The following is an 18,994-nucleotide window of genomic DNA, read 5'->3' as shown; positions in this document are numbered from 1 at the left end:
ATGTGGTTCCATCTGTACAATTTCTGAGTTACATTAACACTATGGATTTTACAGTGTAGAAAAACACTAACGCAGAATCATGAATCATGTACAAATCAAACCAGCTTTATTCATGGATAAGAACATAATGGAGGGTCCCACCTCTTTGATGTGCAAGAAGTCTTTGGCTTCAAAGGATATGGCCATGCCCTGAACAGGTACGTCATCATTGGGGCCAGAGTTGTAACCCACATTTGTCCGTACAGCGAATGCCACAGGTTTGGTCTGCAGCAGTGAAGATCAAAAATACATGTTAAGCATGCAGAAAGAACAGCTTCCACCAGTGGGGGGGTTGGAGAACTTAGGGTGCAAGTCACACTGAACTTTGATTCTGCCTATGCTGCAGATTCTGGCATTGCTTTTCAATGGGAACGGAGTGTGTTTTTAATTCTTTTCAGAAAACCGAACAGCAACAAACTGCTGCGTTCCCTTTGAAAAGCATTGACAGAATCCGCCGCATAGGCAGAATCAAAGTTCGGTGTGACTGCACACGTAAACCATAGTATACATCTGCATAGAAAGAAATAGCAAATAGGAAAAATAGCTGATCTGATCTACCTAACTAACCTAACATGATTTATCTGAATAGTTATTTTTTAGTTAAGTCAAAGGACCTTTAATCAAACACTTTCAACAAATAACGACACCCCTGAATAAAATAGAAAAATAATGGTCAAACAGGAGTGCAGATCCTGATCTCTGATCTGACCTTGGCTTTCTCAAGCGTGGCAAGGGCCTGCCTGTCGGCTTCCTTCCTCAGGGCCTCTGGGTCTTCCTCCAGAGACACATCCGAATCTGACGGCCGACTAGTATAGGAGTCTGCAGAGCCCTGAAGAACACACAGACAGACGTCACATATTATGCAAATAGATTAAGGCGTCGTGGCCGGCGCTCTACCGTTGTTGACACTGTATGACACAGCCTTCAGCAAAGGAACATAGATGTGTACTCTGACACATGTTTCACAAGGGGGTATAGCTCAGTGGTAGAGCATTTGACTGCAGATCAAGAGGTCCCCGGTTCAAATCCGGATGCCCCCTCTATTGTGTCCAGAATCTATTATGACAAACAAATACACACACAGTAGGGGAGCGGACACATGAACATTTGGGAATCATTTACAGGCTAATGATGCAATTTAGATTGGTGTTTTTATGGTTTGATAATTGTGTTTTTCAGTGTTTTGTATTGTGTAGTTCAGAGGTGTTTTTCAGTGTTTTGTATTGTGTAGTTCAGAGGTGTTTTTCAGTGTTTTGTATTGTGTAGTTCAGAGGTGTTCTCAGTGTTTTGTATTGTGTAGTTCAGAGGTGTTCTCAGTGTTTTGTATTGTGTAGTTCAGAGGTGCTTGCAGTGTTTTGTATTGTGTAGTTCAGAGATGCTTTCAGTGTTTTGTATTGTGTAGTTCAGAGGTGCTTTCAGTGTTTTGTATTGTGTAGTTTAGAGGCGTTCTCAGTGTTTTGTATTGTGTAGTTCAGAGGTGCTTTCAGTGTTTTCTATTGTGTAGTTCAGAGGTGCCCACACTTTTTGGACTTGAGAGCTACTTTCAAAATGACCAGCTCAACAAAATCTGCCCACCAAAATAATTATTATACCATTGCTGAAAATAGTTTAAAAATCGACCTGAGGGGGCTCTGGAATAGCGGCGCTGGCGTTACATATATTCAATCAAGTCACCTTAATTCAAGCCAAAACAAAATATATATATATTTAAATTAAATATTCTTTAAGGCCATGTCATGTGATCTACCTGCACAGCCTTTGTGATCTACCTTTTGGGCACCCATGGTGTAGTTCATGTGACGTGCTGCGTGCTATGTAATGTATTGGTGGCTATGTCGGACAATTTAATTTAATTTTGTGTTTATTACGCTTTCATGTGTATATCCTGGGTTTAAATAAGTTATATTGGGTTTACTCGTAAATCAACCCCACACCCCAACTGTGAGGGGCAGTAAAAACAGCAAGCAGACCAACTGAAATCACTTCAGACAGGCATGAAAAAACATACAGTATGTCAGGGTGTGTGTGTGTGTGTGTGTGTGTGTGTGTGTGTGTGTGTGTGTGCGTGTGTGTGTGTGTGTGTGCGCGCGCATGTGTCCGCATGTGTGTGCGTGCACTTGACTGTGTGTGCGATAATCACTCCATGCTTGGAGCCTGAATTGATCATGTGTTTCTTTGCTGTGTTTAAGAGAGGATTGCAACCTAATCTAATCTAACAATGTAAAGCCTAGCTCATAATGTATGGGGAGGAACATTATGAGTCTGGCCAATGCCAGGCTACAAGTCCTGTATTACTAATGCTGTAATAATGTCATGAACGCCTCAAGATAAATATGAACATCAATATGAACATAATCATATTATTGTAAACCAATATGTTTTGTTGGACTACAAGCAACAGCAACAGAATCAAATGAAAAGGGACTTGACCACCTTGTTGTGTGCAAGCTGGCTCACAGGCAATCTCATGCACATTGATGGCCATCGGAGTTGGATGAGGAGGGCATGTTCATTTAAACAGTTACGTATATACTTTGCTGCATGTCAAATTTGCTGCTCCTTTGCTGCGTTTCGCTCCCCATCTCTCTCCCCCATTTCCTGTCAGCTTACTGTAAACTAACAAATAAAGGCAGAAAAAGCCCAAAAGATGAAGAAAGGCATGAGGTGCTAGGTGTGTTTCTTTCATGTTGTGGTGACAGCGCCGTGGCGTGGGGATGTCAGTGACACATAATAAACAGACGATAGAGAGAAGCAGAGATAACGGCTCACGGCTGTACTGGTTTATAATATTAGCAGAGTTATAAATTTATCATGAAGCGGCTACGGGTTTCCAAAGCTTCCGTCAGTCATGCTGTGTAACCTGATGCTCTCTCTTGGCTGACCTTAAACCGCCCATACCACACAATAAAAAACCATAGTCTCCTGAGAGCCTAAAGTGCTTCATAGGATGGCAGAGAGTCATGAATGAAGATGACATTGTTTTTCTCCCTCGTAAATTCATTTTACTTAATGTTAGGCACTATCTAGTAGGGTTTTGTTTAGTTACATTTAATAGGCATGCATTTTGTGTGGTTTTATTAATACACTAGAGCAGTGGTTTTCAACCCCTTTCATATCAAACCCATTATATATTCGGCATTTGAGCCTCTGAGACCCAAAACTTGGAATATTTTGTCATCGTTGGATACGATTTTGTCCACATTTCCATGCTGTATTGATGTGGTAGGTACCATTAGGAGAGATAACAGGCAAACATCAATCTTCTAACTCTTGAGAGCGTAAAATGAAAATGTAGTTTAATTTTACGCTCTCAAGAGTTAAATCTACAAGGCTCCATTTAGCCTCTCAGACCTCCATTTGGTGTCCATTTGGTTACCAACTCTCCATCATTTAGCTGAGGACCACCTGGAACCCCCTCAAGGACCACTGGTGGTCCCCGGACCACTGGTTGAGAACCACTGCACTAGAGCTAAGCTTAGGTGATATTAGTACCCTATGGTAAATTTTAAGCATAGGTTTGGTACAGTATGGTTTAATCAGTCCATTTTAGATAAGGTTAGATACCAAAAGCATGGTAAATCGTAAGCATGGGTTTGGTGTGGTTTACAGTAGTTAATATTTAGATAAGATTATTTTGTATAAGCACGTTACCGTGTGAATAAGGTCAGGGTTAAGCATCTGACAGGCGCAATCAGATAAATAGGAAGAAAACAAAAAGAGCAAACGCCCCTATCGTACAAAAATAAATATTGCATGATGACCTATTCTACAGTGCAGCATTGTGAGTCAGCGAAGCAGTGTGAAGCATTTGAGCTTCACTTTATATAACAATCCCACTTCTCTTCTTTTCTCACTTGCTTCTTTGAGGTGACAGACTGCCTGCCACTTGTGGGAGGTGCTGACAAGAATGTGGACAGCTGAGTGTGCCAGGAAGGAGAAATGAGTCATTAGGTGGGTTTTTTTGTTGTGCTTTTTAAATAGAGGTGAGAAAGCGCAAGGATGATGACGTATGTAATGACGTTTCAAAACCTCCTGAGTCCTGCTCGTGTGAAGTGCCCACTGCCCAGACACGTAAACGCATGCTCAATGAAATGCATACAACATCAAGGGTTCGATCTGCTGTTGGTAGGGCTCCATGCCTCTGCTTTTGTTTTTATATCACCCCCCCTGGTCATGATCACTGACATGTTTTATCCCAGTCTCTGGTCAGACTTAAGTACCGGTAGGCTTGAATACATCTAGTACTAGTACAAACTAATGTTTGATATTTATGTTTGATAAATGGCGGGCGGCAGTGGCTCAGGAGGCTCCTCCCATGGGCGAAGTGTCCTTGAGCAAGACACTTAACTGCTCCCGATGAGCAGGTTGGTGCCTTGCATGGTTTCCTCCGCCATCGGTGTGTGAATGTGTGAATTGTATAAAGTGCTTTGGAGAAAAGCGCTATATAAATGCAGTCCATTTACCATAATATTACCCTGTCACTGGGATCCGGATAAGAGGTTGAAGATGGATGGATAACGTCACAAGTTAACAATTTAATTAAAATGTATCTTAATCATATTAACCATGGTGTCTCTATTTTGGGCAAACTTTGGGCAAAGTATCTATTTTGTGCCGTGATGCGACTCATTGTGAGCTTGTAGATCGGCAATTTTGTCATTAATATAAAGCATAGGAAATCGTTTTACAAATCGAACCCTGACAACATCACACCTAAACTACATCACACCTAAACTCCAAATAGCCCTTTCTGGAGTAACTTGAGGTAATATTGTTTAACACAAACACAAATAACCTCGTCCCTGTTCCTCAAATACAACCTCTTAAAGGATGAGAGATAGATTCCCCATATATTCACAAACATACTGAAGCCCAGGAAGAACTTGGGGGGGCTAAATATAAACACTACAGGGCAACCTGCCACGACAGACAAAAATACTTGTTGTACTGTACAGTATGTCAGAGAGATCTTTTCAGTGCATTTGTGTGTGTGTGTGTGTGTGTGTGTGTGTGTGTGTGTGTGTGTGTGTGTGTGTGTGTGTGTGTGTGTGTGTGTGTGTATGTGTATGTGTATGTGTGTGTGTGTGTGTGTGTGTGTGTGTGTGTGTGTGTGTGTGTGTGTGTGTGAGGGTGTGTGTGTGTGTGTGTGTGTGTGTGTGTGTGTGTGTGTGTGTGTGTGTGTGAGTGCATGTGTAAGCATGTGTGTACGTGTGTATGTACTGAGACAGAGTGTGCATGTGTACACTACAGTCACATTAGTGTGGAATAATGTATTTGCCTTGTGTCTCGTCACTAACCATGAGTCTCTGTATGTCTTAGAATGAACGACCCATAATGTTGATTCTAGCACAGCCACCTGTCCTATCAAAGCACTCTGTGGCTAGGCAACAACAGGCCCAACGCAGACACTCCCTGTTGCCAAGGCAATTGTTAGACTTCGGGCATCTGTTAACAGTCCCCACTTCCTGTTTCATTTTACAACTCAAACACTCCCAGCAGTGTGCTCACATTTCACTAGAAGTAATGCTGTGTGTGACTGTGACATGCTGCGGCTAATGAAGATAATGACATCCATTGCCACTTACCAGCTCTGAGTCATCTTCTAAACCATACAGGTGCATCCCAATCCCAACATGGAGCGGCAATTAGAAAAAGGTCAATAAACCTTGTGGGGGAAAGCCACAGGACGTACGTCACTCCAACACAAAATTTGCTTGAAACCACAAAAAGTAAGACAGACTCCCGAATGGCAACAAGTCTGTGACTGTGAGGCAGCAAAACTCAAGAGTGAGAAGGGGAGGGATGGGCGATCAACCTGTGTGTGTGTGTGTGTGTGTGTGTGTGTGTGTGTGTGTGTGTGTGTGTGTGTGTGTGTGCTGTTTATGTGTGTACATAAACTGCATGCGTGTCACTGACGTACATTACTGTTAATGCAAACAAACAAATTAAATGGTATATAAATAGAGAAGATGAATAGACACTTTAGACAGCATGCATGCACGCATGCACAAACACAGACGCATGCAAACATGACGCACACACACACACGCGCGAGTGTGCGCACGCACGCATACGCACGCACACACACACACACACACACACACACACACACACACACACACACACACACACACACACACACACACACACACACACACACACACACACACACACACACACACACACACACACACACACACACACACACACACACAGGTGGAGATGAGTTTAGTGGTATGGTACAAAGGCAAGACTGATCAACGCTTCCTCCTACCCAATCAGTGTTAATGCAATTTAATTAATAATTTCTTCACCTTCCTTCCCCGAGTATAGCTACATCAATCCCTAGTTCATTCCCTCTCTTCTGCCCTCTGTCAATAGGGTCTGTCTCTAAATGAGTTGTTTGCTTCACTTCACATACAGCTCCTGTTCAAAATAGCTACAGGCCACCTGATCAACAGAGCCGGTGTCCTATTGGTTGAACTAGAGTAGATAGTTACCCCTGTAGTGTCATAGTAACCATTACAGTTAACGAGACAGAGGAAGAACGGATTAAATAGAGCATGACTTGAATAACAACTCTCTTTGTGTCTTATTACAGAGACAAACTGTTACTTGCGTAACTGCTGTGAGGCCACACATTGGCCACACTTTTGGCCAATTGACCAGGGTGGGGTTAATTGGATAAAAGGACGTGTAGATAACAAAATATTTAAACAATTTAAAATCCAACAGATTATGGATTAACCGATCGTCACAAATTATAAAACGTACAATGCAAACTATTCCCAGCAGTGTAACAACAAACACAAGGTCCTACGGGTGATTCAGATTCATATTTATCATGTGAGACAATGACTGAGCACCAGCTCTTCTGCACAGTGGCTGCTACTGCCACAAAGTCATACCTGCTTAGCTTTGAGATTGACCATGCTGCAAGATAAGAGAGAATAAGCAAATCGAGAACAAGCAAAGAGGGTGGGACAGCAAAAGACAGTTACCCTTACCCTAGCTCTGGTCCATAGCCTTCTACTGCTTCGATTCTGCCCTGCAGTAAGGCTATGGGACTATCAGTTTTAAATCTCAAATCGAAATCAGACCAGCCTCTCCTCTTTTGTGGAAATCTCACGAACGTTTGACCTACTCACCAATACAAAGACGTGTTGTGTCAATATAAAGACTACTTTCCTTAGTGGACACACTCTGAGCCCCCCACCACACGTAAAAACGGTACTTTTTGGCCAAAAAGGGATTTTGTTTCCACCGGGGAAAAAAATACTTTTAGTTACTCCGCTGCGCCCTCTACCGATATTGCCCAGAGAACTGCCTCATAGAGAATATTTTTCCTCCGGTGAAAAAAACGTTTATAAACCTTTATACGTGTGGTGGGAGGCTCAGAGTGCGTCCACTAAGGAAAGTAGTCTTTCTACAGTCACAGTGTCACTGGGAACTCTAACTCAAAAGGCCCTGAAGTGCTGATAGAGAGCTAGAAAACATGAGTCATGGACAGAGCTGCAAAGAAATACCCAGATCCACAAGCCAACCAAGACAGGATTTCAGTTTTAGAAATAATAAGTCCTTGCTGATAATCTTTTTCAGAAAAAAGAGGGCAAACAGGCAAAAGCAAGAATACAATAAAGGATTACAAAAACGGAAAATTGGTTTTGAAATAATCATTCCTTTTAAATCACCCGCTTCGAATGCTAGTATCAACCCATAATCACCACTAGGTTACTCATCAAGTAGACTTACGTGGTCGGTTAAGACTGAGACAGGGTTAGTGTTAATAATAGTCGGACAATGCGACCAATGCCACGTCGGACAATGGCTGACAACAACAACATCTCCGCTCCAGTAAAGCCTACTGGCTCCATTAAATGAGCTTGATAAGTAACCTATAAACCTACTGGTTGATATGGGTTGATAACACTCAATTAGCTATTTACATATTTCAACCATTGCATTTATTGTGTTCTCTATATTTCGGACTGACTCGGTCCTAGGTCATATATAGTGTCACTACTAGACTAATGAGATGTCTAGAACAAGCCAGGTCCTTCTGGAAGAGGGCCCTCGCAGAGAAGGAGACGCCCTCGGAAATGGCAATGGTGCTGGGATAGCCAGGCAGGCAGCTCACATAGCAGCGCAGACCACCAGTCGGACTGGAAGTCTAATTAAAAACACAGCGCCGCACCAGCAGCTGTGGCCCAGCCCCAAAATGGAATCACTCAATGCAAGTGAGAATGGAAGATCAAAAGAAAGCAGTGGCCAAGGAGATATCGAACTGTCACTAGAATGACAACAAATAAAGTTTCCTCTGTTATGTCGGACTTACGCTATAGATCTACTCAGCTTTCGGTATTCCATTTCATTCATTCACACAGTACACACACAAGTATAAGTGAGCACACAACGACCCATTCACAAGTTCTTCCAGTTCAGTCCTGGAAGACACTGTTAAACTGTACAGCCTGTATAGGTTCAACCAAATCTTTCTTACCAACATGGGCCTGCGAATCCTCTCCGTCGGATCCATGTCGTTGGCCACGCTCAGCGCACCACGGCAAACCAGGGGGCCACAGCCAGAGTCCACAGAGATAGAGAAATGTGTGCGTGCGTGTGTGCGCGCGTGTGTGTGTGCGAGATAGTGACAGCAAGTGTGAGTACAATTTGTGTGTCTCGCGAGTAAGAATAAGTGTGCGTGTGTGTGTGTGTGTGTGCGACAGACAAGAGAGCCAGAACAGAAAATAGGAGAGCAATCTCCTAGCCCCCGGCCCCCTTCCCACACGCCCCCCTCCCCTAAAGAACCTGAACCTTGTGTAGAGGAATGGAGAGCGAGTCAGGGAGCTGGGACCGGTCGGAGGGTCAGGTTGCAGGACTGTGCTACATTTGCAAACTGGTGAAGTATATTTAGCCCCAGCAGGACAGAAACAGGGACGTGAATGCAGCGAGCCCCAGAAGGAGGCTTGGTATGCAGCCGTCAGCCATTCAATGCCCCCACTGACGTGGGAGAGCGGCTGGGGGGCAGTGCCTAGGGGAAACCCCCGCCCTATACCCTGGTCTCTCTCTCTCTCGATCTACTGGACTGTGTTTGTCTCTCTCTCTCTCTCTCTCTCTCTCAACCCCCTCCCCGTTCACTCGAACAGGGTATCAAGAAGGGTGGGGGTTTGGGTGGTAGGGGGTTGTGGTGCGATTGTAGTGGGTCAGTGTGACAGCACAGTGACAGCAGTGACAGCAGTGACAGCATTGACAGGGGGTCGGTGCAGTACAATGGTGTGGGCTCTTGGTGTTGGAACACTTTGAAGTAATCAGCACTCACCACCTGGGGTGGGGAGATCTTTTGCTCTGGAAATAAAAGAAAACTTGCACTAACTCTGATCTGAGGTAGCTAAGCAAAACCCACCTTGTGATGATCAAAGGCAGGCAGGCAGCTAGCCATTCTCTACGTCGTCCTCAGACGAGCCATTGAAGTCAATTTAAAAATGTGAAATAATAATATTTGACCATTAGTCTCATCTACATTCTTAGTTCACAAACTATATAATTGCACAGCTGCCAATAATGTAAGCACAAAGTATCCACTGTGGGAATGTGATCAATCAATCATGAAACCTAAACTCATGCATTGTGGTTTGCCTGGCACCACATTTGGCATGAGTAAGGGAAGGGAGGGTGAGGGTTTTAACTGAAGGGGGGGGGGGGGCACGAAAGGTCAACTCTAGATACGCCCACTAGAGGGCGACATGTAACATGATGACAGGTGTCTCTCCATGGGGATGGAGGTGACAGCTCTTGTTCTCCTGTGCTAGCTCAGAGCTGATAGCTGATGATAGACCTCTGCTGAGGACAGATAGCTGCTGACAGGTCTCCCAGTTACCCTACTACACACAGCCCAGTGGTCCTTTCCATCATGAGATAAATCATGAGAGGTGTCTTACATTAGGACTGATTGGATGACTATTTCAATGAATGTGTGTGTGTGTGTGTGTGTGTGTGTGTGTGTGTGTGTGTGTGTGTGTGTGTGTGTGTGTGTGTGTGTGTGTGTGTGTGTGTGTGTGTGTGTGCTTGTGTGTGTGTGTGTGAGTGTAAGTGTGCCGGTGAAATTAAATAGCATCAAAACCACTTCATCCATTTAATATGTTGGCTATACAAAAATAGTAGATCTACAAGCTCGCAGGCAGCGCATCACTTCGTGCCGTGCTGCGAGATTGTACAATGTTTTTTTGAAGATAAATGTTCTCTTCTGAGGGTCCCTGACACAAAATATTTTCAGGTGGGGGTCCGTGGCCAAATACATAACAATTTGGTGGTCCTTGGCACAAAAGAGAGACGGGGGGAGACACGCAGCAAAGGTCGTCATGAACGGGACTCTAACACGCGACATGCTCTCAGGCCAGAGCCTATATGCGGCATGCGCCTGGACTGCTAGACCAACGGACGTGTAAAAAAATAATAATCTAACGTGACAAAGTAACTAACAACGAAGGCACTACTGAAGAAATGCTGCCGTCTTTGCGACCTAACGCGTGACTGTTTGTGTTTAAGCTTGCACAAACGTGTAGGTAGCAAACCGTACCACACACACACACACACACACACACACACACACACACACACACACACACACACACTCACACACACACACACACACACACACACACACAAACACACACACACACACACACACACACGCAAACACACACACACACACACACACACACACACGCAAACACACACACACACACACACACACACACACACACATCTAAACAAGCGCTCCTCCGTCATCCCACTGAGCCTGCACACAGAGGAAGAATCAGTGGCCCGGTTGCCATGGAAACCAAGCCCAGTGTACCTGCTACATCATTGGTGGATTGTGGCTCTTATGTATTTCTGTGTGCGAGCGTGTGCTTGCGTAGGTGTGTGAGACTAAAGCCTATATACAGTGTTCTGCTATGAGTTGCACAAGAGGAAGCGTATGAGCTACAGTAGGCCTATTATGTATAATCTATATATATTCACTCATGCAACATACAGTAATTGCCTTTGATCACGCGCCAGCATTATTAATAGTCAGGCTTTTCAATCCTAATCATGGGTAAATGGGTGTACGTGCGTGCGTGCGTGTGTAAACATATTCAATCTATGTGTGTAAATATTTAAAGCATATACACAGAGTAAGAACTGTACTGCTTCCACTGCCAGCCTTGCTGAGTGAAACGCAGGTAAATCTGGGTTCAAAATATGGAGCTTAGCCTGGCTAGTGTGATCTCTGGTCTAGAGGGGCGGGTGCAGGAGCTAAAGTATTGTAATTTTGGTGCAACAGGTTTGTTTTCTGTTTAAATTGATCTTTTCTTGTATTGAGGTTCCTGAAATAATCAATAGGCTAATAGTAAAGCATTCATCAACCTGCATCATTTGGGCGTGATAAACGCAATGTTGTCAATTGCTGCCGTGGCCATCTATGCGTGCACACATTACGCACATTACGCAAGTTATGTGTAGTACATTGTACGGAACGTCATCTAGTGTTTGAGGCTGTGGGCTTGGGATGCAACCAAGCTCTGGTCTAGTCTGTTTAACTAAGCAAAGTAAAGCCCACTGTGTCTGAGCATTATTATTGTTTCTCGCTGGAGAGCGATTTAAGAAAACATTGCAACTGTGAACTGAATATTGTTTCTTTGTTGTACCAGAATATTCTCTGTATCAATTGAAATGTATTGCTAGTACTATATAGTTAGTAGTATATATTCTTTCATACAGGCAGGCACATTCATGAATGCGTGTGCATGCAGTCCCCCCCCCCCCACCCAAAACCATCCACCTTCCCTTAGACAATATGGTTACCACAAAAGCCACAGTGTAATTTTTTTTTTTGTTATCAAATGTTTTTTATTTTAAGACAAAAATCACCACAGTGTAATTTGAACACTGAGGCAAATGCTAGGAGACTGTCTGGTTCTGTCTCGGGAACTGTTAAATAATCATTGCTACGGGTAATGAGTTACTCACAAAGTGTGAGTGATGATGAGCTTCAGTACGAAGTGCTGCTGCCTACCCTAGGCCCCAGTGACTCCTACATACGTGGCCAGTTATGACACATACGTGGCCGGTTAAGACTGACCCGTGGCCTCTGCGTGCGGTTAGGGTTAAGTTAGGGTTTAGAGTAGGCTGTCGGACTATTGTGTGTCGGACTGTTTGGACGTCTGACCAAAGATATGCACCGGCGTCCCCCCAGGGCTCTGTACTATAGGTCCACTCCTTTCTTTCCCTCAGTGCCAAATGTCTTCGATGAAAATAAACGATCTACAAGCTCACAATGTGTCGTGTTGTGCATTGTGTGTAGCCTATTTCTATTTTCACATGGATTCACATGGATTCATGTGGCTAACGAAAAGGTGGAGGCAACAGGAGGGGCTGTGTGCAGCTGAGGATGTCGCTAACCTTTAGAATCCACAGGAGGGCTCATCTCTCTCTGTTTGCTGGCAGTGAGGGGAAGGTTGCTTTATACATTTACTTGTGTAAATGTATTGACCACGAAAGATGTCAATTCAATTCAAGATGTCGATTCAATGCAGGGCAAATCTTTTTTCATCTCAGAAATGAAGAGGTCAAATGTAAAAAGGGTGGGGTCGTTCAGCACTGCTTTGAAAAGAATAAGGTTGTGTAAGAAGATTGCTGCGCAGGTTGCAAGTGTGTGCCACGTTAACGTGCCCCCTTGACCTCTCCATCCCCTGAGAAGGAATGTGTTCCTGCTAGGCTAGGTAACAAAAAGCCCATGTTGTTGACCCACCCTCACCAGGCTGCCTGCTACTGTACTTCCTGCAGCCTGACTCCGCTGTACCATCTGGAATCAGGCTGGAATGAAAGCTTCTCTATGGACTCATCCTGACAAAGCTGATCAATCAATACTCCACTGGAGAACTGGGGTAGTTCTGTGCCCCCTCTAGAGGGCTCTGAACACGACACTGGGGGCTGTAAACCAGATAATTACAACCTCAACCCTAATTGAACGGCTGCCAGAGTGATTATTCAAGTCTCTTCCACAGCAGGGTGGTATGTATGGTTTTGTCCATGCGATTAAAATAATGCTATTTATAGAGAGGGGTTCAAGTGCCTATCAAAGCCATGTACAGTAAGTGGGCTTTGTGACACAGAATGAGGTAGGAAATACGTTTGGTAATAAAGAAAACAGTCACCTTGCATAAACAGAGATGAAGAAAACAGGACCACCGTGAATGCTTGAAGGAGTCTGTTTCCGTTACACTCACAGAGAGCAATAGGGAAATCCCCAGCAAGCAATAAGATATGAGAAAATAGTATATGAAGATATGAGTAACTGTAATTTCTTATTAAAAACTACACAGATACATTAAGGCAAACTGTATAACTTAAAATCTGCTCTCGAATCAATGTTCAGCTGCTGACAGTCAGGCACAATGGAATCTAATTCAGATACAATTGTTCTTTCGGGCCCATCTGTCATTCTAAAACCCTTCACCCTTTTTGAGGGGCACTAGCACCTCCTATATACAGGTTTAATGTTTGTTTTTTGTTCAATGTTTGTTTTAAAAACGCCATTGACAATGAAGGGAAAACACAAACATTAAGTCCCATTAACAATAAAGATAATTTAATGTTTGTTTTGACACAAAACCCCAAATGGGCAATTGTGCAGCCAGGAATTCAACATTTCACACTCAGTGTAACAAGAATATCACATTACAGAAATGTTTTGATGGCTTAGAAAACAATCAAAATCTAATCACATACCGTATGATTTTATCTACATGTAGGAGTTGCAAAACGAACAAATCTCTAACCTGAGAGATGGGGTCTTAACCAGTATATTATCTCTGTCAAGGTCAAAACCACCAGGTGTGGGGAGATGTTTTCTCCCCTGTCTGTCCGTGTGTTTGTCTGTCTGTCTGACTGTCTGTCTGTCTGTGATCAGATAATCTCAGGCACCTTGAAACTGTGAAGGCATAAGACCTGGGGCCCGTTTATAACATTCTACCACAACACACAAAAAGTGTAATATATATAGACCTGATGTTTCTTATCTGAATTGAATACACTACCGAAGGTTATACTCTTATTTGATTCTCCTGTTATGTCTTGTCTCCCATAATTTATGTCTGACTTTACACATTTATGGTTGCCCCTGGGCTTATGTTTAAAAATTGAATAAAAATATTTTTTTAAAGAAAGAAACTGTGAAGGCACACTAGGCCAAGGACTAGGGCTAGTTCTCAAAGGAGCACCTGGACATATAAGTTGGTGCGCACAACGGGGGGGGGGCCACAGTGTTATTTTGCCACAGTGTTATTTTGCCCACACGGGCAGATGCAAAAGATACAAAGATGCTAAGCTACACAGCGTCACAGACACTGCATTTGTGGTCGTTAAGCAGCAGGAGGACGGGGATACGGATGTTTCTACACACTATTGCTATTACTCCGATTTTGTCCAAAATGCACACACATACTGTATCAGTATAGTACACATTCAACCCGTCCTGGCAGAGCTCTGCGCTCAGAGGAGAACACTTTTCTAGTTCATATAGCAGGACGAAATCATATTTTATAAAAGCTTATTATTCTTAACATTTTATGAAAAAAGATCCCACTGGAACTGATGAAAAGTGATCATATTCAGCCTTTGCATGAATAGTATTGAATGTGAAAAGATTATAATACAAAATACACATTGAAATGTAAAATAATGGAATAATGGCACCATTGTCAGGATAGCCACGACTCTTACTCATCCTTTTTGTTAGTTGCTTTGCTAATACAGCTCATTCCATTTTTATGAAGCAATGAAGCAACGAAGTTACTACTAGAATATAGAGAGTATCAGTGAAATGCATATTATTTTCCATTACTTTTTACTTACTATTGAACATTTTAGTTTTTTATCCTTGCACATTTGCTTAGAGAGGATATATTATACACACTAAGTTTGAAGCCAGGAGAAGGAGATTAAAGGCTAACTTCACACAAATGAGTCATTTAAAAGCCTATAAACTGCACAAACCCAGCACATGGCATTTCAAGGAATTATTTGAAAGCCATGCAGTCTAAATAAACCATATAAATGTCTTACCTGTCGTACAAAGCTATTGGAGGTTGTGTCGGAGGAGGTGCTTCCATCAGAACGCTTGAAGCGACTCTTCCTCTTGGCGTATTTTCCCTGAAAAGAGGAGAGGTGTCAAGAGGAGAGGTAAGGCCCTGAACATATGGGAACATCTAATGAGTTAACGATGGGCTCTATGCACACAGAATAACTCTTCCTACTTCCAGGCCGCTTCCCTGTTTCCTACACAGGCTTTACCGATGATACTAATAAGGCTCTGTTCCATTTAGTATACAGTGGAACCAAATGGACCGTTACAGACCCGTACGGGGCCATTTGGAACCCACTCAAGGACACTTTGAGACCCACAATAGAAGCACCCTGACTGTTTGACCAGAATGGAAAAGAACCTTCATCAGTATCAATGGTATATAACCACTAGGAAGGAAGTAGGGAAGAGTTCTTTCCAAAATGGCGTGTGTGCATAGAGCCCATTGACCAATATATGGCTACTATACATGCTAACGTTGAACATACGCTGAGACCCACCCATGGGTGTGCGCCTGTGCGGTAAACGCTTTTGAGATGCCCTGTGTGCCCTGATCCAGAGAAGGTTAAGACAGATGCCAGGTTCACTTGGTATTCTCTCTGTTTTCTTTCTTTATCAATTAGAAAGAATTCATGCTGATTGCTAACTCTGCTATTCGCTATGGATAAGAGCATCTGCTGAATACCTAAAGTGTACATTGTAAATTGCAATGATGAATAGTACAGATACTAGAATATCTTTTGTTAAAACATGAGCGCTTCAAGTGTTTGGGAATGAAATCCTAAAAGCCCTTGAAGAATTTGAATTTGGTATAATTAAGCAATAACTCATGACAGGCTATGATACATTGCGATTATATCACAGCTAAGGGGCATTTTCCTTCCGGCCTCTTAGCTGTAATATAATCACAATATATCATGGCCTAGAGAGTCAGTGATTTCCTTTATTAAACAATTACCAAATATGGCAATATAAAGATTATAGACATATTACAGTTTGTTTTCATAACTATTACAATAATCAATTCTACAGGAATATGGGCCCTCCCGACCGCCTGCATAAAACAACGCAGTAATAGATTAAATTGAATCATTCCGCAGGTTTGTCTAGTATCCTTTTTTAGGTAAATATTCTCTCTACTTCCTTTCGCTCTATCCACTCCTCCACAGTTAATCAGATTGCCACTGATAATGGTTTCTACTATGTGATGTTTGTTCGGTTTATACTGTAGCCTTACTTTTGTTCTTCTGTGGCCATGGAGTGATATAAAACTATACAAAGGCATTAGGCTTTACAGCTGTGGTATATGGTTATGTTATCGCGGCTGTCAACCAATCAGGTTGCATAATTTGAGCTACTCATTTTTATAATATTTCTTAAAGCTTAAACACAGAACATGATCAGAAGGATGCAACGATGAATAACACTGAGCTCCAACCAGAGATCATATTGGGTCCAGGACCAGCTCTTATTCTATAGCAGTCTCATGCAAAGCCTTCATTACTTGTCATTATTCATGCCCTGATGTAGGTTGGGATCCTATAATCTGATTGGCAGACCCCTGGCAATTGGCCTATCCGGGTTGAGCAGGGGCCGACATTACATTATGAGCCCACCCTATCCACATCACCATGGCGACGCAATGCAGACTAATCACATTTGTTGGCAATCAAGAGCCCCAGTGGTAAAGGATGACTGTGTCCCTGTATAGGAAAGGGATGGCGGCTTACGATAATGGTACTGTAAGAAGTAAAATACACAGAAGCATAGCAAATATGTGACCACATTTTACACTGTAAAGTCCCAGGTGTCAATTTAATTGAAACTGACACTAGATATTGCAGTGTTCATAGAGAGTAGCAAAGTGTGCAGTTTCCCACGCATGGGGGTGGCCCGGGTGGGTGTTCTGGATACTCAACCTTCACCACTTAAGCCCAATATATACTTTGCCGAATGACAAAGATTGAAAATAGATCTGCTATTTTCTGTATTAAAATAACCAATAACGACAACAAAATAAGAACGTATATATAACGTAAATAATGAATGGCTTGATTCGGCCTCAAATCCAGGTGACATCAACTTTGTTTTAAGATTCATGATGGAAGACGGTCTTAACCAAAGATTTATTTGACAGAGATGCCTGGAGATCGCTTGTTGACGGCCTATGCCCCAGAAGGGGTAGTAGGCGTAACTATACAGTAAGTAACATTAAAATGGGGTAAGATTTTGTTCTGCTACGAAAGTTTGCTCACTAATATTAGTTTTAATTTATAAATTCAGCTATTAGTGTCTATTTTGTCTTACACAAACAGTAAATTCCCTTTGACAGTGAATGGAGAATTGTATGTCATAGTGTCTGAGCAAATAGGCATAGTGTGTATTTTACGTTATGATGATGTACGATGATAAGACCGCCCCTCACTTCACACGGGTGTGTATTACTTTGATAGGTACAGTAGAGAGAGACAGGAAACTGAGTATGGGAGTATGAGTGAGAAGATGCAGCAAATGGTCCGGTCGGCCGGACATCTAGCCCTGGACTCGCTGTCAGGCATTTGGTCCCATTCGTACCCAGCTATCAAAAGATATTATATTTGTTATTTCCTTTACACCAGAACTGGAGAACTGGTGTGGAACCATTCACAAGGGTATTAACCCATTCTGACCTGAGATCAGATTCTAAAAATGTCTTCTACATCCTCACAGTTTTCTGAAAAAGCTATGTTTCTATGGCAGTGGTTCTTCGATTTTTCAAAAATAGCAGACCTACAAGCTCGTAGCGCGCCACTCAGTGGCACGCTATGAGCTTGTAGCGTTATGCGTGCGCGCTATGAGCGTGCACGAAACAAGCACTCGCCCCACAAAGTCGCTCATCTGAAAAGTCCTTAAAGCTGTATATTCCGATAAGCATTGAGTGTTTGTTCACTAACTGGGGTTTCCCCATATCTCCAGTTCTTTAGTAAACAGAATATTTTTTCAGGCAGGGATTTGATAACCAAACAAAGATCATTTATCAGCTTAAATGTTGGTGTTCCAGTTGCAGTTGTGTCTGCTTGTTTTTTCATGTTCATGTTATCACTTCCAATTTCACTTATTTATTCTGTATTCTGTCCATACCTCAGCACATGTGCTATAGATGGGGGTATAGCTCAGTGGTAGTAGAGCATTTGACTGCAGATCAAGAGGTCTCTGGTTCAAATCCAGATGCCCCCTGTTATGTTAATGTAACTTAACACAACAGTCAAATCTACGGGGGACCGCATGTAAATCCGACGGAGCATTAGTCCGACATGCGGACGCATCTCGGACTAGCGCCTGCTCCCGTGCTTGCGTTTAAGGTTAGGTTAGGGTTTGAGGTGGGTTGTAGTCACCAAATGACACTATGCACTTCGTCGTTTTTTCCTCCTGTGCTCTTAATAGTTCAGATTTGGAACAGGTGTACAAATGTTCTCCCACAGTGACACAACTGCTTTCAGCAACTGATGAATTAGCAACCCCCTAATTTACATGCACGCGCAACTATTCAGACATATTGTGAATGTACACCTTTGTCAATAATTAATTTGATCAGTCAGCTTCATATTACTAACTCTTGAAAAACATCACACATGTATAAACATCTGAGAGAGAGAAGACAGGAGCTCTAGTTTGATTAGCTTCTACACAGCAACATCCAGAGTGTTGATTTGGAAGCTGCATGCTTGCTGCATGCTAACTTTCATGTCCTACACGAGATTCATGTCCGGCAAGAGCTTAAGTTTCAACCAGTGAGCTACAATAGAGCTAGACTAGAACATGCCTGCTAACTCATTGGAGAAAAGAGAA

At 42.8% G+C, this 18,994-nt stretch overlaps 1 protein-coding gene across 3 annotated transcripts in view; it reads right to left on the bottom strand.

Moving 5' to 3' along the window:
* Positions 1–18,994, bottom strand: part of LOC310869540 (voltage-dependent L-type calcium channel subunit beta-1-like) — a 36,910-nt gene that overhangs the window by 12,589 nt on the left and 5,327 nt on the right. For all 3 annotated transcript variants that reach the window (XM_083780344.1, XM_083780345.1, XM_083780346.1), the window contains exons 3-5: positions 15,148–15,234; positions 749–868; positions 142–264 (exon numbers count right to left, since the gene is read on the bottom strand). In XM_083780344.1, coding sequence (XP_083636470.1) covers positions 142–264; positions 749–868; positions 15,148–15,234 — 330 coding nt within the window. The remainder of the gene's footprint in view (positions 1–141; positions 265–748; positions 869–15,147; positions 15,235–18,994) is intronic.

Source organism: Protomyctophum parallelum (genome assembly GCF_964188405.1).
Source record: "Protomyctophum parallelum genome assembly, chromosome: 13".
NCBI lineage: Eukaryota > Metazoa > Chordata > Actinopteri > Myctophiformes > Myctophidae > Protomyctophum > Protomyctophum parallelum.
Note: the sequence above shows the minus strand (reverse complement) of the source record. Positions and strands in the feature narration are given on the sequence as shown.